Source organism: Eurytemora carolleeae, unplaced genomic scaffold (genome assembly GCF_000591075.1).
Source record: "Eurytemora carolleeae unplaced genomic scaffold, Eaff_2.0 scaffold226, whole genome shotgun sequence".
NCBI lineage: Eukaryota > Metazoa > Arthropoda > Copepoda > Calanoida > Temoridae > Eurytemora > Eurytemora carolleeae.
Window position 1 is genome coordinate 69,519 of NW_019396119.1, and position 25,466 is coordinate 94,984.

Sequence of the window (25,466 nt, forward strand, 5' to 3'; positions counted from 1 at the left end):
AAACATGGGAATTCAGTGACAAATTCGATATCGTCTTTAATCTATGAATTATCATTGTAATACATAATTTCAAAAGCCAATAATATTATTATTTATTATAATTTATTTTCTGAAAACGGTAAATGACTGAAAAGGTGTCTATAATGCCTTTGCAAGATGAACAGTGATGACGGACAAGTTTGCTCTATTTGAATACTGTAATTTTCTTGTTTTACTAAGTACAACCCTATGCAGTCAAAACATAGACGAAAATCTTACGGACTAAAGCTTTCTCAGTGGGTATCACTATAACTAAATCAAAAAATAACTTGTTAAGACGATATCGAATTCGTCACTGAATTACCATGTTTATTGGGACACCCTTTACATTACATCGAATTGATATTATAGCCTGCCAACGTAGTTAACCTAATCACTTTGTAACAACATCGAATACTCTTGATTACCACAAATATGAAAAAGTAGCAAGACGACTTGAAAGTCGTCTTTGAACTTTTAATTTATTTGTGATTCACAGTAGTCAATTAACTTTTCCATTTATGATTAACTTTAAACAGAAACCACAAATTTCTGGAAATGCCAGGACTAGGATAATATTTCGGTTATTGTTTCAAGAATCATAAATGTGAAAGTAAGTTGACGACTGAATGTCACAAATAAATTCTTAAGTTCAAAGGCGACTTTCAAATCGTCTTGCTACTGTGATGTTTCGTGAGACATCCTGTAATATATCGAGTTAATTTCAGCGACGAGGTGGATGTAGTTAACTCATCAGTCATCACTCTCCACTAAAACCTAATATTTCCTGGGTCAGTGTACTGCAAATCACTGAAGTTTACACTGAAAGCTTCGTTGAGGATGTCCTCTCCAGTTTCTACAGTAGTTTGTTCGTTGCAAATAGATTGTTAAGTACAACGTAACGTAACGTAACGTAGAATTTGTTCACTCTCAGTACAGTTGTATTCTGTCGTCACAAGTGTCAATTTAGTTTTTATGTCCGACAAAATTGTCAATAATAGTGATAATTTTAAAATAAAGTGCTTATTCTACAGTGAAATAAGTGCAATTTAATGTGTTCTTTAGTTTCTGTATTTACACTTATTTATTTAATCTTGGAAAACATGTCAACTAATTTGAGACAATTTCGTTTTCCTTGTTTTATTTGACACTTGTGACGTAGTGTATAATTGGTTCATTTCTCTGTTGCCACCTATTGTACTTGATAATTTATTTGGTCCGTTAAATATCTGATATATTGAAAAAAAACTTCTGAAAACTAGTTTCTTACCGAAAACATGGATCACTATCTTAATCGTAGAGTAAACTTTTCTTTCAATAATCTTACCGAGAAATTCTATAAACCAAAAAAGTGTACTTAAATTTTATCCTAACATGAAAAATATATTTTGAAAACTTGTTAAGAAAGAATACGATTTATATTTATTTAGTTTTGACTGAATTTATCACAACATAATTTTAATTCACATACATGCATGTAATCTCAAATCTTAAATTCAGAGATTGGTTTAAGATTTTTTGAGTTTCAAATTTATAAGGCACTTTATCAACTTATGAGCAACCTTTAAATACCGTCTATACAGTAAAGGATATTTTAATTTTTTAAAATTCATGTAAAAAGTTCAGACAATTATAATGCTAGATTTCAAAATAATCGTGATCATCACAATCATAACCATTATCGTCGTGGTCTTCATCGAAGTCTTCATTAAAAGCGTCAGTATGATCATCATACTCTTCATATTGAGAAGTGTGTCCCTCTTCTACATCAACATCTTCTTCATTAACATCTTCTTCATCAACGTCTTTTTCATTAAGATCTTCTCCATAAAGATCTTCATCTTCAACATCTTCATTATCAACAAATTCAGCATCAACATCTTCATCATTAACATCTTCTCCAAAAAGATCTTCATCATCAACATCTTCATTATCTACATCTTCATCATCAATATCATCAACATCTTCATCACTAACATCTCCATCATTATTATTGCCGACTACAATTCCATCCATTTGTTCTGCATCGCCCTCTGAGTACTGTTCAGAGTCAGAATGGTGTTTACGGTTAGAGTAGTAATGGTCATCATGTGCAGGTGATTGAAAGTCGTCTTCCGGCATCTCATTAGCGCCATCGTACAGCTCGAAATATTCTACATCTTCACGATCTTCTTCATCAAGATCTTCTTCATCAAGATCTTCTTCATCAACATCTTCTTCATCAACATCTTCTTCATCAACATTAAGAAAATACTAAGCTTATTTTCAATTTTGCTGTAATGATGTAACAATAAAATGTATTGATTTAAATTAAAATTCAACTTCTTTCTCTACTCGAGAACAAAATCTTTTTTTTTTAAAAAGTCCTGTTTAATAATACAAAACAACATTTAAACCTTTTATTGTTATCATTCAAGCCTTGTTTTTTTATAAAGAAAATCCTTTTGTAATTTAAAAACGTAAACCTAGATCATGAAGAGCGGCTTGCACAGCATACTCGTTGCCCCCGTCATACTCCTCTAAGTTGTAGAAAGGTTGATGTCGTCGTATATAATAATCATCTTCGCCTCCTTCTTCATCCTCGCTGTCTTCTTCTTCTACGTTTTCTTCTTCTTCATTTCCGTCTTCTTCGTCATCAGAATATTCATCACCGTGCTGATAACCCTAAGCAGGAAACAATCAGTTCTTGGTGGTGTGAAATTAATCATTCTAAATTTTAAGGGGCTGTAAGCGTAATTTCAAGTGACCCTCTATACAAATATGGCAATGCCCGATTCACAACGATACCCTTTTAAGCTTTGTCTGATAAAGTATGAATAAGATATTAACGTTGTAAACTCCAAACAGACTATATTCAATTGTGATTTTCTACGAAAGTGACTTATGCATTTCTACTGCAGGAAAACATATAGGAATAATCAGAATTAAACACTTTCAAACCTAGATAAACGACACTATTTACCACATGATTTATCAAAAAGTGGTTTTAAGGGTACTGTTGTGAATCGGAGAGTCACTTCAAATTACGCTTACAGACCCTTTATGGCGTGTCATGAACGAGTTCCCTGAGTCTACCAACCTGCCAATATAGATTACAACATCAACCAATGTTCAAAAATTCTGCCAATATTTTTAAAAAATCTTCTCATTTCTGCCGACATATTTGTGCGCGAAATTATTTTTTGTGCACCCCCTAGAAGAAGTTGTGCCCTCCCCCCCCACCCCACGGGCACCTGTAGTTCATTTAAATTTCCGAGCCGGGTCAACCTTTCCGGTCCCAGTTTGTACTGTACCTAGCTCTATGGACAGGACTAGTCGGTGCAACAAGGTTGACGCGGTCAGACTTTATGCTTCATATAGGTTGAATTTACTTTTACTATAGGGGCAGATTTGCGGGCCCCTAAAACCACCAATTATGACAAAAATATTGATAAAGTTTTGATCTTTATTAAAGAACCTTAAAGAGATAGACCGGCTTTGTAAGGTATTTAAAGAGTATGCAGTGTTGTGGACAAATTCTTCAGGATTCATTTGAGACATATAAAACGTTTCCGCGATGTAAAATTACTGAGATTGAGCGCAAAGTCGACGTTCAAAATCATTTTGGGTGGGTACGTTTTCAGAATCGATTTTTTAAATTATTAAATAACGACAACGAAACATATAGTAAAAATTCAATAGTAAACTAATTAGATGTTTAGGAACATATTTCTCAAAAGAAAATTGTCAATAAATCGATGTTAGAAATAATTATTACCTTTTACATCATTATATTGAATTTCTTATTTTCTATGCATTTGTTCGCAGATTTCTTCAAATGTCGTCTTTTAAATAAAAATTCCAAAAATCTGAAGAAAATCTTTTTGATAAAAGAGAGATTATAGAAACTAATAATTGAATAAGATTACTTATTTTCGATGATAAAAGTTAATTTTTATTTTCCCAACCTGTTCCTAAACAACTAATAGTTTTCAGTAGAATTTTGTTTACATATTTTGTCGTCGCTATTTAATAATTAAAAAAAAAAATTCTGAAAACATATCCACCCCCAATGTAAGAGTTTTGAACGTCGACTTTGTGCTCAAGCTCAGAATTAACAAATCTTTAAAAAGTTGTATATGTCTCAAATTAATCCTTAAGAATTTCTCCACAATACTGCATACTCAGTTCAACTACCTTACATAGCCGGTCTGTCCCTTTAAATCTTATGTATGAAAGGATAAATACATGACTTTTAATACATCCAATTATTCCCCCAGTTCATCAAAAATTCAATAACTCCAGTTCATCAAATAAGATATTTTCCTCCAGAAGTTAGGTTTGTCTGAGATAATTTTTAGGGTTTTAATTGCCGAAATTGGGCATTAAAAACGTATAAAAACTAGGCTATCAGGATTCAGGGCGTATATTCTATTTCAACTTTAAATCGTTCTTAATTTTAGGGAGATAATTTTTGGTTATTTTTAGAATCCATAAACCTTCCCTGAGATGTCCCACACAAAATTTGGGCCCAATCGGTTAAGCCGTTTAAAGATAGACGGACAAGCAAATACTTACCCCTCTAGCGTAGATTTTATTAGGATCATAGTTTGGAGGAGGTTGATCAATGTTAAGAGTTGGATCATTCTTTAGTTTTCCTTCTAGTCCAACCTTCCCGCTCTTTGCAGCTTTCAATACTTCAGCCTTAGAGAAGATAAAGATCAACTAATCTAGGTTCAACTAAGGTGGAGGGCAACTTTTTCTACTTTTTTGATACTTTTTACCCAATAATTAATTGAGATTATCCTAAAAAATCATTCCCCCCCCCCCCAATTCAGCGAGTATTACTCTTATTTTTTCTCTCTCTCGTGCAAGCATATTTAAATGTCTTAGGGGGAAAAAACATTTTCAAAAGGGGGGGGGGGGATAATTTTTTGAGAAAATATACACTTACACTAATGAAATATCTTATAAAAGCTGATATTTGGTCTAAAGTATTAACAAAAAAACTTGTATTAGTATATAAAGATGGATAAAAAGAAAGAACCTTGTGTAGATTATCATTGTCTGAGTACAGAGGACAAAGATTTGGTTTAGGACTTGCTCCAATACCTGAAATAAGATTACATTACACAACCTGGGAATACGACAATTCTAAGAATATCTAGCAGAAACCGAATAAATCAAAGCGTGAGACAACTTCTCGTGTTGAGGTTGCGTGGCCCGGGAAATTAAAAAAATCGAATACAAAAAATGTTTTATAAAAATCGATTTGATCTTTTTTAATTCAATTTTTTAATAACTTCACGGGCAACGCCGGGCACTTCAGCTAGTGTTTAATAAGTAAATGTAATCACCCTGCTGCGTACATTATCTATTATTATTATTAACAATCAACTGACAGAGAAAGTATTTAAAAAGACATCAATAAACTCCAGTAATTAGTAATAACTCTTGTAATAATAGATAAATTAGTGCTAATTTTGTACCTGCATTCTATTTATCAATAAGGGACATGAATATTTAATTTTTCATCAAGGGCGTAGATAGGGAGCCGGGAGGGGGGCAGACCTCAAATGAATTCTAAAGAATTTGTCCACAACAGAGCATACTCAGTTTAACTACCTTACATAGCCGGTATGTCCCTTCAAAAGTATTTTTAATTGTCAATATTTTTTTTTGATTTTCAATATTGTAGGTCTGTTATAATAATAGGCCATGAAAAAAGAGCCTAACAAAAATGTACGTAACTAAACAGGATGAGTCCTGTAAGGTTCAGGGACTAGAAAGCCGAACTTTGAGAATCTTTTCTCTGTCCCTTAAGGATTGCAAGCATGCAGGTGCAAAGCTGACAAGATTTATCTCTATTTTCACGAAAGTTATATTACTGGAGTTTATTGATTTCCTTTCATCATGCATTGATTAAGCATAGAGTTATTAGCACAGAATTTATATTGGTTTCTAGAATTAGAATGAACTTTTTAGTAAAATCAAAACAACCCAAGGTTTTACTCATTCTAGCTCAGAGTTTACACAAATAAGGAAACCAGATGAATCTCATGTCTTCTTTAATTTGGCTTCCACAGATTCTGTTAGAATAGTATTTTTTTACAATAAAAACTGTATCTCTAATGTTACTACAGCCTGTTTTTTTCACATAAAAATATAATTCCTATAAATTATATAATTATCTGGAATTATATAGAATTGTGTAGATAATGGTCAATAACTGTTTTCTTCTTCATTTAAATGTGTATAGATATAAATAAGTATAATTGTCTGTATCTAATGTTTTATCATAGAAATAAGTATAATTGTCTGAATCTATTGTATTACCATAGAAATAAGTATAATTGTCAGTATCTAGTGTATTACCATAGAAAAGTATAATTGTCTGTATAGTGTATTACCATAGAAATAAGTATAATTGTCAGTATCTAGTGTATTACCATAGAAAAGTATAATTGTCTGTATCTAGTGTATTACCAAAGAAATGAGTATAATTGTCTGTATCTAGTGTATTACCATAGAAATGAGTATAATTGGCTGTATCTAGTGTATTACCATAGAAATATGTATAATTGTGTGTATCTAGTGTATTACCAAAGAAATGAGTATAATTGTCTGTATCTAGTGTATTACCATAGAAATGAGTATAATTGCCTGTATCTAGTGTATTACCATAGAAATATGTATAATTGTCTGTATCTAGTGTATTACCATAGAAATATGTATAATTGTCTGTATCTAGTGTATTACCATAGAAATAAGTATAATTGTCTGTATCTAGTGTATTATCATAGAAATATGTATAATTGTCTGTATCTAGTGTATTACCATAGAAATAAGTATAATTGTCTGTATCTAGTGTATTACCATAGAAATATGTATAATTGTCTGTATCTAGTGTGTTACCATAGAAATGAGTATAATTGTCGGGAACCGGTTTCCTACAAAGATAACACATTGTGGCACCACAGTCACAGTGCATCAGATTGCATCCTTCCGTCTTAAAAAATCTAAAACATGTTTTAAATTTTAGAAAAACCTCAGCGGACCTTGTTGAGAAGGCATCAGCAATATTGGAACTGAGCCAACCACCCACTGAGGGTTTGTGCATTTGTTTCGTAGAAAAAATATTTCAATCAAAAAGAAAATTCAAAACCATTCGCACAATTCTGATCGGACGGTCTTGTATTGAAGAAATTACTGTAAACTCCCAAAATCAAAATTTTTAAAATTTTCATGTTTTATCTCTTTTTCTTAGAAATATTATGCGCATTTCAAATTCGGAAACATAGACATACAAGAATATAGATCGCTAATGCAGACTGTAAAGCTGAAAATTGTACAACCCCGTGTACATCATGAACTCGTCATTTAAAGAGGTCATTGAATACGTTTTACTTCTCGGGGTCAATCTGTAGAGTATTTTTTTTACAAAATTATTTTTAAAAGTTTCATAAAAAAAACTAGGCTTCTCCCATTCACTATTATTACTATTTTAGCTTTTAACCCTAAAAAAATACTTTTTTTACCCTTTTTTTCAACCTTCCCTAGCGCTCAAACTATTTATATTACACATTCCTGGAAATGTAAAAAGCATAGAGAATAGAATATATTAGAGAGGAATTAAAAGAATCTCTCGGTATGAATTGTTTCAGTCCCTTTCAGACTGAAAGGGAGTTCAAAGTGTACAAATCATGTAAATGTTCACAAATTATATGCAGTAGAGTACATTAATACAGTATGTTCCCTAGACTATCCATTTCAATTTCGAATTTTTAAAACAGTTAACTAAACTTTATAATGAATTAGGTGAATAAAAACATCATTTAATTTATAGTTAATAGTTATAACGGAAAATCATCGTTTGTAAAGTGGAAGTCTATAGAGTCTGTGAAATGATCATTGGTCAATTATGAAACCAGCCTATTTCATAATTTAGTTTTCTTTTAACAATAAGTTTAGATTTTCTATAAAATGATATTCCAGGGCCCAAAAGGTTATATAGCATAAATATGTGAAGTACACCTGCAGTATGGAAACAGTACAACAAAATGCCCGTTTTACACTTTTTTCTAGTAAATTCCTCTCTATATATTCTATTCTCTATGGTAAAAAGACACAGAATTTCTACGGGAAGTCTATAAGCCTCAAGCATCTATAGCATTAAGTCTATGACCGTTCTGCTGATAATGATCTGCACATCCAAAGTCAGTGACATAAACCTTAGCATTTCAAATAATAACTATGTTTAAAAGATTTTAACTCTCAGTTGATTACTTAAACCCTATGACATGATTACCTAAAATGGCTATCCAAGAGTTTCTCGAGAAAAAATTAACAACAAAAAATAACAATTTAACCCTATCTCCTAAATTAAAAACTTGACGAATTATGAACAAATTCAAATTGCCAAAAATAAAATATAAAACCCATCAAACGTGCACAAATCAATATTACGACCAAATTGGGACTGCCGCCTTTAACAGTACGGCATAAAGGAGCACTGGCTCCAATGCTTCAATCAAAGCAAATAGTTGATAAAACCCCACTTGAGAAAAATGCATGATCTAATCTCACCTCTTCTTACACTTGTGACATATTCTGACCATTGCCTCGGTCATCTGGTTTTCTAGTTTAGTTCTTGCTTTCACCTCTTCATCCTTCTCTACCTCATCACATCGCAGGGGTAAATGATTCTCCTCCTAATTACAGGGGTAAATATTAGTTCAGAGATTCATATTTTTACCCCCCCCCCAGAAAAATACACACCACTGAATAACTGACAAATATCATTAAATATTCAAGAGCTGTTACAGAATTAAAATGTAATTATTTTTCCTTCTGTATTTAGGTAAGTAATTATTTTTTCCTTCTGTATTTAGATAAGTAATTATTTTTTCCTTCTGTATTTAGATAAGTAATTATTTTTTCCTTCTGTATTTAGATAAGTAATTATTTTTTCTTCTGTATTTAGATAAAGTGATTATTTTTTCCTCCTGTATTTAGATAAGTAATTATTTTTCCTTCTGTATTTAGATAAGTAATTATTTTTTCTTCTGTATTTAGATAAAGTGATTATTTTTTCCTCCTGTATTTAGATAAGTAATTATTTTTCCTTCTGTATTTGGATAAGTAATTATTTTTTCTTCTGTATTTAGATAAGTAATTATTTTTCCTTCTGTATGTAGATAAGTAATTATTTTTCCTTCTGTATTTAGATAAGTAATTATTTTTCCTTCTGTATGTAGATAAGTAATTATTTTTCCTTCTGTATTTAGATAAGCAATTATTTTTTCCTTCTGTATTTAGATAAGCAATTATTTTTCCTTCTGTATTTATATTAGTAACTATTTTACCTTCTGTATTTAGATAAGTAATTATTTTTCCTTCTGTATTTAGATTATATTAGGGTGCCCTTTTTCCACTCCCCACACCCGAAGGACTATACTAATTAAGGTCTGAAGAAGGGTATATAGGACATATATAAAAGCAAGTTTCATCATCTTTTTAGATACTTTTGACCAAAGTTGATTTATTTTCCCAATTCAGCGAAAAAAAAACCAAATAAATATTATTTCCGAGTGGGGGTAAAAAAAGATTTTTCAAGAAAAAATGTCCCTCTGGCTCATAAAAAATATATGATTTTCAACAAAAATGAAAAAAAATGTTGTTTACCTTACATAGTCTGCAAGAAACTTTAGCACAGTCAGGATTCCCACATCTGATTAGTTTCTCACTGAATACAATCAATAATGAATTCTAAACCCCACGGGCCCATTCTCATTTAAATAAACATTAGCAGACACTTTTTTGTTCAATGCACGATATGTCTATCTTTCTGTCTCTTTCAGTCTCTTTCTGCCGTTCTGTTATTTCTGTCTTGTTCTCTGTCTGTCTCTGTCCGTCTCTTTCGGTCTCTTTCTGTCTCTTTCTTTTGTCTCTTTCTGTCTCTTTCTGTCTCCTTCTGTCTCCTTCTGTCTCCTTCTGTCTCCTTCTGTCTCTTTCTGTCTCCTTCTGTCTCCTTCTGTCTCTTTCTGTCTCTTTCTGTCTCTTTCTGTCTCTTTCTGTCTCTTTCTGTCTCTTACTGTCTCTTTCTGTCTCTTTCTGTCTCTTTCTGTCTCTTTCTGTCTCTTTCTGTCTCTTTCTGTCTCTTTCTGTCTCTTTCTGTCAAATAATTGTTACTTGTCTGGCATAATAACAGCATAGGTGCAGTGGGGGCACTGAACCAGATCCTGCAAATCAGAAAAATCTTAAGACGAATAGTTTGACATAAAAAACTTCAGGAATGATCGATTTCTGCAAATGTTTTCTACAATAAAATTTGTCTGGTCTAAAAGCAGAAACCGTTTTGGTGTCCAAAGTGACAAAGATGGCTACTTTCAGCCTTCGGACAATAAATGAATAAATGTGTCCGTTCTAGTGCTGTAAACTCCCTAATAATCAATACCGTTAATGGTAGACCTTGTTTCTTAAAAGTTACCATTTTGAGTAAAGGAAAGAAATACTAATAAAAATTTTAAAAACCTTTAAAAACTATAAAACCAAAAAAGCCAACTTTCAGGTGAGTTGTTTAAAACGGGTCCTATTGGGTTTTTTTTTTTTGGGGGGGGGGGTTAATTTTCTATGCCAACCCCCCTGGAAGGAAAATAGTCTATCTAGCGTAATGTCCTATGAAGCGTATGTAGTACATACTAAATACCTGAATTTTAGCATTCACCACATCCTCAGCTTGTCTTTTCTCCATTAGTTTCTCATACACCTTCCCCTTCAATACTTGCTTCAAGACCTAGCAATAGGTTTATATTAGACCTTCCCCCTCAATACTTGCTTCAAGACCTAGAAATAAGTTTCTATTAGACCTTCCCCTTCAATACTTGCTTCAAGACCTAGCAATAGGTTTATATTAGACCTTCCCCCTCAATACTTGCTTCAAGACCTAGAAATAAGTTTCTATTAGACCTTCCCTTTCAATACTTGCTTCAAGACATAGCAATAGGTTTATATTAGACCTTCCCCTTCAACACTTGCTTCAAGACCTAGCAATAGGTTTATATTAGACCTTCTTCCCCTTCAATACTTGCTTCAAGACCTAGCAATAGGTTTCTGTTTTAGACCATCCCCTTCAACATTTGCTTCAAGACCTAGAAATAAGTTTCTATTAGACCTTCCCCTTCAATACTTGCTTCAAGACTTAGCAATAGGTTTCTGTTAGACCTTCCCCTTCAATACTTGCTTCAAGACCTAGCAATAGGTTTCTGTTAGACCTTCCCCTTCAATACTTGCTTCAAGACCTAGCAATAGGTTTATATTAGACCTTCCCCTTCAATACTTGCTTCAAGACCTTTTAGACCTTCCCCTTCAATACTTGCTTCAAGACCTAGCAATAGGTTTCTATTAGACCTTCCCCTTCAATACTTGCTTCAAGACCTAGCAATAGGTTTCTGTTTTAGACCTTCCCCTTCAACATTTGCTTCAAGATCTAGAAATAAGTTTCTATTAGACCTTCACCTTCAATACTGGCAAAAGGACTAGCTTCCTAGACTTTTCCCTTCAAAAGGAATTAACACTAGAATTTGAACCGAATATAAATGTTTTAACCTGCATCTCTATCTCATTATCACACTGTTCCTGGAAACAGATTATCCTTGTCCTTCCATCTCCGATCTGAACCTCACTACCCCGCCGTATACACAATCCACAGAACATATGATCTAAAAGATCTAATAGATATTTTTTATTCCCTCCCCCCATCTCTTTTAAACAAATCTTTTTCATCCACTTATTAGATAATATCTGAACGGAGAGGAAAACAAATCTTATGTTTTTAAATTAAAATTTTTATTTTAAATTTTCGATTAAAAAATTTAAAAATTTTAATCGTAAACCAGCTTGACACATGAAAACCTCTGTACTTGAATATACAAATATAAATAAACCTGCTTGACACATGAACACCTCTGTACTTGAATATATAACTAGAATTAAACCTGCTTGACACATGAACACCTCTGTACTTGAATATACAAATATAAATAAACCTGCTTGACACATGAACACCTCTGTACTTGAATATATAACTAGAATTAAACCTGCTTGACACATGAAAACCTCTGTACTTGAATATATAACTAGAATTAAACCTGCTTGACACATGAACACCTCTGTACTTGAATATACAAATATAATTAAACCTACTTGACACATGAACACCTCTGTACTTGAATATACAAATATAATTAAACCTGCTTGACACATGAACATCCCCGGGCTTGGATATATAACTAGAATTAAACCTGCTTGACACATGAAAACCTCTGTACTTGAATATATAACTAGAATTAAACCTGCTTGACACATGAACACCTCTGTACTTGAATATATAACTAGAATTAAACCTGCTTGACACATGAACACCTCTGTACTTGAATATACAAATATAATTAAACCTACTTGACACATGAACACCTCTGTACTTGAATATATAACTAGAATTAAACCTGATTGACACATGAACACCTCTGTGATCAGACATTCATCATCAAAACAGCAGGCACAGGTAAACAGTCCACCGTTTCTGCAAAAAACATAAATTATGTTTTTTTCTATCTGCAGTATCTTCGTTTACTTTATATGGCACTGTAGGCACGGGGGGGGGGAGACAACAATTTCTTGCCCGAGCCACATTCTTCTCATTTTTTTCGTCCGAACCTCTTCCTTCTAATTTTATTCTTTTTAAGAGTCTAAACCTTATTTTTCGATTCTGGTCACTTGAGAGGAGCAATGAAAGATTAAATTTTGTAAATCGAAAAAATTCTTTATAGAACTATAATCTTTTTTGTTACTTGTATTGAAACCAATAAAGAATAAGAGGTTATATACATACCTTAGAATTTGACCGGCAGGTTCCATGGGAAAATTGAAAGGTAAGTCTACCAAATATTTTGCTATTTAGTGAATATCGTGAAATAAGCCATAACGTTGGCCGAAATTTTACTTCTAAAGTTTGACATCATAATCATGGATTTGAAGATTCCAACATCGTGTAATCATTGCAACACTCAACTTTTATGCCCAGATATTTAAAAAAAAAGTTTTTGAAATGTTGGCCAGATATTGTGGCTTTGAAAAGAAATGGTTTGGCTTGCCTTCGCTCCCTCGTAAACGTATGATGGCGCGAGTTTCTGATTCACAACAGTACTACTTAAACTTTTGACTTTATTCAGATTGTCGGACTTATTCTTATTATTCTTATTATATAATATTTACAAAATTTCGAACGAACTTGTAATAAAAACGATCTTTTACTTTACAAACGAATTTTTGGAACAAACTTTAAAAAATCATGGTTTTTAACTAAATGAACGCTTTTAAGTAACTAACGATTTTACTAAACGATCGTTCAGTTAGAAAACGAACGAAATAGAAGGAAAATGAATGATAATTTTGAGAACTTAAAATTTACAAAATGCGTCGTTTACGAACAATGAACGAACGAAATGAAAAAAAGCCGAATGAGCCCATCTCTACCCGTGTCCTGTATCTCAATAACCCCGTATATCCTATATCCTTCATTTACCTTTTCGCCTCCTGTATTCTCCTAGTCCTATTCTCTTCTGCTCTACTGAATGCTTCCTGGATCTTATTTTCCAATTTTAAGAAAATATATTCCTGAAAATCATTCAAATGCAAAACTAAAATCAAAACATCTTATTACAGTATATACTTGTTTGCACAATTTATATTGTATATGTATTTTGTATGAATGTAGCATATATAATATATATATATATATATTTGTGCATTTGTATTTATTTAAGATTAATTGAGGAATGAATTACTTAATTCTGTAAACATGATTTAAAAGCATTTGCCTTATAGCAAAGAGAGTTATAACGTTATATCAAGGGAGCCTCAAAACTACCCATAATCACCATAAATAAGCAACCCGTGTTGTATGAATGTAATTTAACCTTTAAGAATCCTGGATCCCAACCTTCAACATCATCTTCCTCCTGCCCAGGTCTACCACCTCGTTTTCCTTTCCTACAGTGGAGTTCTTATTATTAATTTTAGGCAAAAGCATAAAGAAGTTACGCGCATGCCGCGTTGAATTACAAGACAGAGAGAGTCTGCAGTTCTAGCCGCGGCGCTCGGCCCCTACCCCTAAAATATATACTAATCTCTCTTTCTTGTAATTCAACGCGGAAAGCGCGCACAACTGCCTTATTTTCATAAAACTGTGACAATTTGAGAGAACAAACCAAAATTAGTAGTTAATTGAAAAAAAAATATAATGCTTACTTTGAGAATTTTGGATTTTTAATATGTTATATTAAGGGGTTGGAAAAACTATTATATTAATTGCATTGGCTTCATTCCAATTGTTTGGATTAAAATACTGAAATTCTGTTTATAATGTAAAATAATTCAATGAAATGATAAACCATAAACTGGATTTCAAGCCCCCTAAGAACAAGAGAAAACCACATGTCAATCACAAAATAAAATGTATCTCGAATCAATTGAATGTATCCTTGGAATGTGCCTTGATGTTTATTCATGATTGATCTCAAATATTGTAGATTTGAAAAAAGAAAATTTGATTGTTATCATATCGATATGGAGAATCCGTAGCAGAATTCATTTATTTCCCCCTCAGTTAATCATTAATTTCCCAAATTTAATGAAAACCCCTAAAAATAATATTTTCATTGTTGTTTAGGTTAAAGATGGCACATCTTAAAGTTAAACAACTTGAAGTCATCTGGGACGGTCCTTCAGTTCATGGCGTATACACTCTTACCACAGTTTATAACTTCTAACAACTCTATCTAGGCAAACCCCTTGGTGAGCTTCCCCCCCTTTAACCTTGATCCAGATCTAGGTGATTGGGCTGACCTCACCCTCCTTCCCTTATTTCCAACCTCTGGACTGCATAGACGGTTCCCAGGTAACCGTGTTCAACGGAAACATGCAAGAATTTTGGAAACCCTAATCGGCACTGGTATAAGAACGACGACATTAAATCTATGCTGCTAGAATTTCTATATTAAGATGCTAAAATGTCCGACCTAATGTTGTTTGAGCTGTTGAATATTTAGACAATTGTGTATGCTTCTAACATGTTTGCTTCCCAATGTAGTAATTATAACAAAGATTACATCACAAGGGCTACCAACTTGAACAGCATAAAGGAAATTATTTGGATTAAAATTTATTTGCAAGAAATTGTGATATAAAAAATTTAAATGCAAAAAGAAAAATATTATAATCTTAAAATAGAATAAAAAACTAGAAAAAAAACTCAATCAAAACATGTCCATGTGAACAAAAGCGAAAATAACGTTAGTTCCGATGACGTTAGATCAAGTGAATAACCACCAAAATAAATAACTTGCGGAATGCGGATATACAGAGCGTCCCATATTATATTATATTATCTCCAAGTTTTAACGCCAAAATAAAACCATAATATTCGAAAAAACTAGTATTTTTCGCAAGAAAATTCTTATATTAGCCTTATTCAATTTTTCAGCATGTTTCATTCTTCCAAAATTTTCTGATTAGTCCCGAAAATCGTAATTTAGACCGATTGACGATCTAATATGATGTGGAACACACTGTATCTAAAGTGCAGATTTTCAACAAGGAACAATGATGAAATATATAAATAAGAGTTCACTTGTAAACATGTTTTTCAGTTACACATCGTCTAAATCATACTATCATTTTTAGGTTGAATTAATGTATATTTCAATATAAAAGATTAAGTAATAATATGAATGTCGTCTTCAATAAACCAGTGCCGATTTCCTGGGTTTGCAATGATTTTTCAATAAAATATGTATCCGTGTTTACTGTTAAAATAGTTCACCTTGTTGATGGAAGATATTCTAAACACTTGTATGTCGGTAGAAAATGGTAGTTTTTATCCTTCAGCTCTCTACATTAAGAAAGATCTTATTAATCCCGAAAACTAAACCGAAAAGCAAAAACAAAAGCAGAGGCCGAATTTGAAGAATTTAAACCGCGTCACTGATCCGCCAAAAACCGGTTCCAAATGAGCGCAGGTTCAAATCTCGAAACACTGAATACAACTTCAAAGTGAAACCAACCATGTTTGAACCGCGTATCAAATTTGAGACGCTGCTCAAATTCTTTAAATTCGGCCTCAGGACAGCAAAACTGTGATGAAAATACACCTTGCATAAAATACACAACTCTAAAAAAACCATTTGCTGTAGTTTAATTGCTAATAATAACAGTAATAATAACAATAACAATAACAATAACAATTTATAAAAATAACAATAACAATACTATGAACAAGAACAAGAACATGAACATGAACATGAACATGAACAAGAAAAAGAACAAGAACAAGAAAAATAACAACATGGCCAAGAACAAGCACAAGAACACACACAAGCACAAGCACAATCACAAGAAAAATAAAAAGAAAGAGAACAAAAACAAGAACAAGCAAAAGAACAAGAACAAGAACAACCAAAATCTCAATCACAAGAAAAATCAAAAGAACGAGAAAAAGAACAAGAAAAATGACAAGAACATGAACCATGAACCAGAACAAGAAAAATAACAAGAACATGAACCAAGAACAAGAACAAGAACTTGAACAATTACCTGTCAATGACGTCTTGAGATTGAGATGAAGAAAATTTCTTCCTCAAGTACTTCTTGCAGCTCGCCTAGTGAATCAAGTTTCTTAAAATATGTGAAAAAATACCCACCGTAAAGTGTTTCCGATGGCCAAATCAAATCATACATTTTTCTGCTATAATATTGCAACTTTTTATCAATTAAAACAGGGTTTCCTTCAAAGGATAAGACTTCAGAGGTGACTCTACGAATCTTCTCAGTCACAAGTACATTTCTTGTTTACGGCACCGTTACAGTGTACTGTACACTACTTTCATTCATTGCCCAAACCAGTAAAAAGGCTTTATTTCTGGCGCAAATCAAATTTAACATTTAGTTACTCATATATACAGAGTATTATATCGTTTTTAAAGTCTCATCCTTTGTGGGAAACCCTGTGTTATACAATTCAACTCAGCAGGACGGTTTTAATCGTATAGTGCCTCTTAAAAGCGCAACAGGGAAATTTGTCAACATTTTTTTCTCGCAACTTAAACACATCACTTTGTAATTAAAGAGACTGTAAGCGTATTTTCAAGTGACAACAGTGGCAATGCCTGATTTCTAACGGTACCCTTAAAAGCTTTGTCTGATCTTGTATGAAACAAATATCAATGTTTATTATTTTCAATTGTGGTTTTTCTACAAGTTACATGCAAAGCATAAAGGGTTTATCACAATTAAACAGTTTTAAACCTAGAAAAACGAAAATATCTTCCACAAGTGAATCGGAAATTTTCTAACTTTGCATGGAAGGTCACGTGAAATTACGCTCTCAGTCCCTTTTTGAAATATTTGTTCTTGAAACTATTCCTTGTATGAATCTGTAACAGGTTTAGCTGTGGAGTTGAAATGTTCCATTGGATTCTCATATTCCTTCAGGAAATCAGATACCTGAACATTCAACAATATTACAAAATTACAATATCACAAAATTACAATATTACAAAACAATACTACAAAATTACAATATTACAAAGAATATTACAAAATTATAAAGAATTTTACAAAATTACAATATTACAAACAATCTATATATAAATTTGGCTTGTCTGTCTGTCTGTCTGTTTGTTTGTATCCAATAAACGTCAAAACGGCTGAACCGATCGGGCCCAAATTTTTTGTGGGACATCTAGGGACCCCAGGGAAGGTTTATGAATCATCAAAATTTCAAATATTTGTCTCCATCAAAATTCGATCGTCATTAAAATTCTAGAATGAACTTCCAGTGCGCTTTTGTTAACAAATTTAAAAAGAGTTTTATTTTGGGGGAACTATTTGCGATTTTGTATTTATTTTTCAGAAATATTCTTTAAAGAGATATTTAAGTGTGTTCAAGTTTGTGTTTTCCGGTAATATTACTGTGGTTCATTAGTCACGATGACACATTTTATCCGATTTGAAAATCTCCAGAAAAAAGATATGAAAATCCGCGAACTAAATGTAATTTTTTGTCCATCGGAGGAAACAATCTGAAAACGGGTGGGTAATCTTTTACAGAAAAGCAGTATGAAAAATAAAAATACGTACCAAGAGAATAAAGAGATTAATATATTTAATGATGTAAATTTAACACTCATTATAAGGATTAAATCCTTTTTTCATATTTGAACAGTAGGTGTTGTTATCTTTAATTTTAGGGATAAGTGAATATTATTTTCTTTTTGAAAACAAAATATACTAAAAAGAAGGAAAAAATCAAGTTTTATAAATTTTTACAGGGTCACTCACAAAGGATGAGACTGTAAAGACGACCTGAAACTATTTAAATATGACAATTCAAAGGTAAAATTAAGTCTCCTGCCTTGAAGATAGTCTTTTCATGGGCCTTTCTAATGATTTGGCAAAGAAAGAAACAAGTTTACAGATGCAGAAAGTCATAAATATAAAGAAACAGACAGTATAAATTCCGTAGTCGTCTCTGAAGTCTCACCCTTTGTGGCAGTGCTTAGGATCCGGATCCGTTGGATTCGCAATATTTTAGCTTCCTGGATCCGGATCCGCAAAATATGCGGATCCACAGATCCAGATCAAAGGGGAAAAATATCAACAAAAACTGCCCAAAAAACGTGTTTACTTCTAAAAACAAAATATGAACTATTGAAAAAAGAGATATTATAAAAATTTCCTGATCTCTGAACAAACAAACAAACAAACAATCAACCATCATTCCGTAGAAGTCAGGGCTGAGACCTCATCAAAAATAGCCACATTGGCTATTAATGTACCAATTGGTGACACACTGTCTAGTGTGGCCAACTGTCGAAGTACAGACCAATGACTAAAGTCACCGCCCAACTGCACACTAACAGTCCCCCAGAGTAGTCCATCTCGGTACTACCCCAGTATGAAGTTAATACAAAGTTTATTAGATTATTATTTGATAATGGTTTAAACATAAGATATAAGATAAGATTTAGGATTGTTTGACAAAAAAGCCACCTTGAAAGCTCTCGCCCTACAGACCACCTTCATGACTTTTAACCAGCCATGACTCCAACAACACTGCCATTTTCCTCCCTCTTTCAAGTAAGACTACTTGGTCTGACCCATCCCCCCAAGATAAGCCCTGAGAATCTGCCATAGAGGTTTCTTACCGTGAGCGACATAGGTCGAGTGAAAATCTGCAATCCCGAAATCCCTACGCTGTGCCGCTACGCATGGGCAGATAAGGATCACGTGAGACTCTACCAGCCTGGGACGGACACCTTTTGAGAGACACCATGGGCACAAAACATGGGTACAGCCGTACCTATCTTTGTATCTGTTACCTAGCTCTGCGTTACCAGCCCGAACTCTGCACAGAGTCCTACTCGCTCTGGAATCATTCACGAAACCCTGAAGTCGGAACCACTTCCACGGCTGGGAGGCTGCAACAGCAGAGGAATGGCCTCTTTTGGTTAATACCACAAATCTCACAGCTCTATCTGACATTGCTTTCTGTAACTCTTTCCTGCTTTTGAACATTGCAATGGACCCAACATCCCTCTGAATCTCCATCCAGGATTTCCCCCATGGGTCTGTAGGATGATCTAGTAGATCCCGTAGCACCTCCATTCTTTAAGTTTTAGCATAAAAATAAGCGGAAAAAATTATTAGTCCATTCTGCTTTGTTAAAAAAATCCAGTAAATCTTAAAGAAAAGTTCATGACCAGGATCCGGATAAATTTTTTTCCAGTACGGATCCAGGATCCGGATCCGCATCAAATATTTAATTATTCTCCCCTTTCAATATTGTTCTAAAAAATTTCCCATTTTTACCTTTAACTTCTTTATCCTGGCAATGTCCCTCTTTCTAGCCTCTCTCTTCTCAAAATCCTTCCTGCAAAATACAACTGTTTTTTTTTAATAAAAAGAGTGTAACCAAAATACGACTGCTTTTTTAAAATAAAAAGAGAGTGTTCCCAAAATACAACTGCTTTTTTTAATGAAAAGAGAGTGTTCCCAAAATACGACTGCTTTTTTAAAATAAAAAGAGAATCTTACCAAAATACAACTGTTTTTTTTAAATAAAAAGAGAGTGTTTCCAAAATACAACTGTTTTTTTAAATAAAAAGAGAGTGTTCCCAAAATACAACTGTTTTTTTAAATAAAAAGAGAGTGTTCCCAAAATACAACTGCTTTTTTAAATAAAAAGAGTGTTCCCAAAATAAAACTGCTTTTTAAAATAAAAAGAGAGTGTTCCCAAAATACAACTGCTTTTTTTAAATAAAAGAGTGTTTCCAAAATACAACTGATTTTTTAAAATAAAAAAAGAATGCTACCAAAATACAACTGCTTTTTTTAAATAAAAAGAGTGTTCCCAAAATACAACTGCTTTTTAAAATAAAAGGAGAGTGTTTCCAAAATACAACTGATTTTTTTAAATAAAAAGAAAATGCTACCTAAATACAACTGCTTTTTTAAAATAAAAAGAGTGTTCCCAAAATACAACTATTTTTTTCAAATAAAAAGAGAGTGTTCCCAAAATACAACTGCTTTTTTTAAATAAAAAAAAATGTTCCCAAAATATAACAGAGAAAAGTTGATATCTATTCTAATAACACATTAATATTCATCTAGAAATGTGATTAAAAAAATATTAGCCTTTCTCATCATTCTGTAAACGTGCAAGTTTTTTTAAAAACTTATTTTTTCCATGAAATTATAATCCATGGTATTTTTGCAATTTTTGGAATATTGTTTTCATTTTTAAAACTTAATAGTATCACAAAAAAATTCCTTGAAACTTTTTGTCCGTTAAAATTGAAAGTGAAGAAATACAAAAATGTGATAATAGATAATTTTAATATATAATCCTAAAATTTTCCGAAAAACTGAGGCCGAATTTAGAGAACTTGATTCGCGGTCAAAACATGAGACGAGGTTCAAACATGGTTGGTTCAGTTGGAAATTTTAATAGGAGTTTCAAGATTTGAACTGGCGCAAAATTTGGAACCGGTTATTGGCGGTCCCTTACCGGTTCATCGACGCAGTTCAAATTCTTAAAATTCGGCCTCTGTCTGACCCATTGAGAGTTATTTCTATAAAAGATCCCCAAAATTTTAATGAAAATGATCCGAGGTTTTGCTCAGTTGATCATATAAATAACACAATTAACAATTGCACATTGCACAAGTGACCCTACAGGGAAACATGGCACTGTCCGATTCACTGAGGTACCTTAAAATCTTTATCTTATCAATAAGGTGGAAGCTATTGTCGTTTTCTAGACTTAGACGTGTTTAATTGTGATAATTCGTATATGTTTTTGCAGTAGAAATGCGCAATTCACTTTTGCAGAGAAACCACAATAGAAAATAATCATCTTAAAAATTATAAACATTGATGTTTAATTTACAATTGATCAGACAAAGCTTTTGGTACCGTTGGTACATTGCCATTTTTGCATTGAGGGTCAATTGAAATTACGAACAGTCCCTTTAAGTAAACTTCGGAACAAGAAATTTGACTATGTTAAAATGGCTGTTATTTGTTTAAATTCATCTGAAAGATACTTTTGAATTGCAAGACAATAAGAGGTCGCAATTTTTGTGTGAAGTATCGTAACGTAACGTAACGTTCAGTTCGATCGCGATATCAAATTTTGACACTTTTGAATTAAAGGTACAATGCTTTATCCCTCCATATGGTTAGACCACAACGAAATATTAAAGATCTTCATAAAATAGAGATCGATGCTTTATCCCGAGATTCTCAACAAAAGTCCTGACTTAGAATAGGACAGAACTTTTATGTGGATTTTCGTTAATCTTAAACGTTTAATCTCGTTGTCGAACATCGGCACTTAAACAATAAAAGCTTGATCCCTTAATTAAAGTTAACCCTGCAGGGTTGGCCCACAAAAAAAGGAAATAGATTAATCTACAGGTCTCCAGAAGATTGAGATAAATTCTTAATCCCGAGACTCTCAACACAAAAGTCCTGAATTAGACAATATAGGATAGAACTTTTATGTGGACAATCGTTAATCTTGAACGTTTAATCTCGATATCAAACATGGGCACTTTTTTTAAAAATCTTGATCACTAAATCAAAGCTAACTCTGCACAACTACAGGATGTCAAAGAGAAAGTTAATCCGTAGGTCTGCCCAAGATGGAGATCAGAGCCTCTGGATTTGCAGAGCATTTAAAATGCCCTGGCGCAACATCTACCTTTAAATTATGTTATTTATTACTTCTATAATATCTATTCTAACGTTTAGGGTAGCGCTGGTAGCGCCAGGTCATTTTAAATACTCATCTGCGAATTTGGAGGCTTGGAAACCATTTTACGGGGCTCATGGCGGTGCCGCAACCCCTCCCTCGCTTACCTCGTAGGTAAGCCTGATTTACCAACTGTTGAATTAATGAACTCCTCCATCCCCTCCTCATCCCTTTCATACATCACAGCTTTCTCCTTAACATTAATTGTAGTTATTAACATTAACTTTAGTAATTAACATTAACTGTAGTAATTAACATTAACTGTAGTAATTAACATTAACTTTAGTAATTAACATTAACTGTAGTAATTAACATTAATTGTAGTAATTAATATTAAATGTAGTAATTAACATTAACTGTAGTATTTAACATAAACTTTAGTAATTAACATTAAATGTAGTAATTAACATTAACTGTAGTAATTAACATTAACTTTAGTATTTAACATTAACTTTAGTAATTAACATTAACTGTAGTAATTAACATTAACCGTAGTAATTAACAATAACTATAGTTATTAACATTAACTTTAGTAATTAACATTAACTTTAGTAATTGATATTAACTGTAGTTATTAACATTAACTGTAGTAATTAACATTAACTGTAGTAATTAACATTAACTTTAGTAATTAACATTAACTTTAGTAATTAACATTAACTTTAGTAATTAATATTAACTGTAGTAATAAACATTAACTGTAGTAATTAACATTAACTGTAGTAATTAATATTAACTGTAGTAAGTAACATTAACGGGAGTAATTAACATTAACTTTAATAATTAATATTAACTGTAGTAATTAACATTAACTTTAGTAATTAACATTAACTTTAGTAATTAACATTAACTTTAGTAATTAACATTAACTGTAGTAATTAACATTAACTTTAGTAATTAACATTAACTGTAGTAATTAATAATGGAAAAAGACAAAAAAGTATTTAATATTTTATTCCAATTAAAATTTATTTTAGTATCTATACGACAAGGGTTTAAAATCTATTTTAGTATTTATACGACAAGGGTTTAAAAACCTATTTTAGTGTCTATACGACAAGGGTTTAAAAATCTATTTTAGTGTCTATACGACAAGGGTTTAAAAATCTATTTTAGTGTCTATACGACAAGGGTTTAAATATCTATTTTAGTGTCTATACGACAAGGGTTTAAAAATCTATTTTTGTGTCTCTACGACAAGGGTTTAAAAATCTATTTTAGTGTCTATACGACACGGGTTTTAAAAATCTATTTTAGTGTCTATACGACACGGGTTTAAATATCTATTTTAGTGTCTATACGACAAGTGTTTAAGAATCTATCTTAGTGTCTATACGACAAGGGTTTAAATATCTATTTTAGTATCTATACGACAAGGGTTTAAAAATCTATCTTAGTGTCTATACGACAAGGGTTTAAAGTTCTATTTTAGTGTCTGTACGACAAGGGTTTAAAGTTCTATTTTAATGTCTATACGACAAGGGTTTAAAGTTCTATTTTAGAGTTTGTACGACAAGGGTTTAAAAATCTATTCTAGTACCTATACGAAACGGGTTTAAATATCTATTTTAGTGTCTATACGTCAAGGGTTTAAATAAAAATCTATTTTAGTGTCTATACGACAAGGTTTTAAATATCTATTTTAGTATCTATACGACAAGGGTTTAAAAATCTATTGTAGTGTCTATACGACAAGGGTTTAAATATCTATTTTTGTGTCTATACCACAAGGGTTTAAATAAAAATCTATTTTAGTGTCTATACGACAAGTGTTTAAAAATCTATTTTAGTGTAAATACGACAAGGGTTTAAATTTCTATTTTAGTATCTATACGACAAAATTTTAATTATTTATTTTAGTGTCTATACGACAAGTGTTTAAATATCTATTTTAGTGTCTATACGACAAAATTTTAAATATCTATTTTAGTGTCTATATGACAAGTGTTTAAATATCCATTTTAGTGTCTATACGACAAGGGTTTAAATACTATTTTAGTGTCTATACGACAAGTGTTTAAATATCTATTTTAGTGTCTATACGACAAAATTTTAAATATCTATTTTAGTGTCTATACGACAAAATTTTCAATATCCATTTTGGTGTCTATACGACAAGGGTTAAAATATTTATTTTAGTGTCTATACGACAAGTGTTTAAATATCTACTTTAGTGTTTATACGACAAGGGTTTAAATATCTTTTTTAGTGTCTATACGACTAGTGTTTAAATATCTATTTTAGTGTATATACGAAAACTGAAAAGGGTTTAAAAATCTATTTTGGTGTCTATACGACAAGGGTTTAAATATCTACTTTAGTGTCTATACGACAAGGGTTTAAATATCTATTTTAGTGTCTATACGACAAGTGTTTAAATATCTATTTTAGTGTCTATCCGTCAAGTGTTTAAATATCTATTTTAGTGTATATACGACTAGTGTTTAAATATCTATTTTAGTGTATATACGACTAGTGTTTAAATATCTATTTTAGTGTCTATCCGTCAAGTGTTTAAATATCTATTTTAGTGTATATACGACTAGTGTTTAAATATCTATTTTAGTGTATATACGACTAGTGTTTAAATATCTATTTTAGTGTATATACGACTAGTGTTTAAATATCTATTTTAGTGTATATACGACAAGGGTTTAAAATTCTATTGAAGTGTCTATACGACAATGATAAATCAAGATAGGGGAATATTATCTTTAACTATTCTGGATCAAGGTGGGGGAATAACACCTTTAAATAAATATTCTGGATCAAGGTGGGGGAATAACACCTTTAAATAAATATTCTGGATCAAGGTGGGGGAATATTATCTTTATATATTCTGGATCAAGGTGGGGGAATATTATCTTTTTATATTCTGGATCAAGGTGGGGGAATAATACCTTTATATATTCTGGATCAAGGTGGGGGAATATTATCTTTATATATTCTGGATCAAGGTGGGGGAATATTATCTTTAAATATTCTGGATCAAGGTAGGGGAATAATACCTTTAAATATTCTGGATCAAGGTGGGGGAATAATACCTTTATATATTCTGGATCAAGGTGGGGGAATAATACCTTTAAATATTCTG

The 25,466-nt window shown here is 32.0% G+C and overlaps 1 protein-coding gene across 1 annotated transcript; it reads right to left on the bottom strand.

The window, feature by feature from the left end:
• Window positions 1-1,428: 1,428 nt before the first annotated feature.
• LOC111695487 (uncharacterized) lies at window positions 1,429-25,406 on the bottom strand. The gene is made up of 19 exons (XM_023464835.1): window positions 25,381-25,406; window positions 22,480-22,565; window positions 19,927-19,987; window positions 17,479-17,559; window positions 16,651-16,715; window positions 15,881-15,949; window positions 13,977-14,049; window positions 13,583-13,674; window positions 12,504-12,580; window positions 11,605-11,726; window positions 10,706-10,792; window positions 10,189-10,238; window positions 9,682-9,742; window positions 8,584-8,708; window positions 6,913-7,016; window positions 5,045-5,109; window positions 4,576-4,701; window positions 2,484-2,682; window positions 1,429-2,255 (listed from the first exon to the last, which is right to left on the bottom strand). The coding sequence occupies exons 2-19, from the start codon at window positions 22,551-22,553 to the stop codon at window positions 1,657-1,659; spliced, it is 2,130 nt and encodes a 709-aa protein (XP_023320603.1). The 5' UTR covers window positions 22,554-22,565; window positions 25,381-25,406; the 3' UTR covers window positions 1,429-1,656.
• Between the last annotated feature and the right edge of the window lie 60 nt (window positions 25,407-25,466).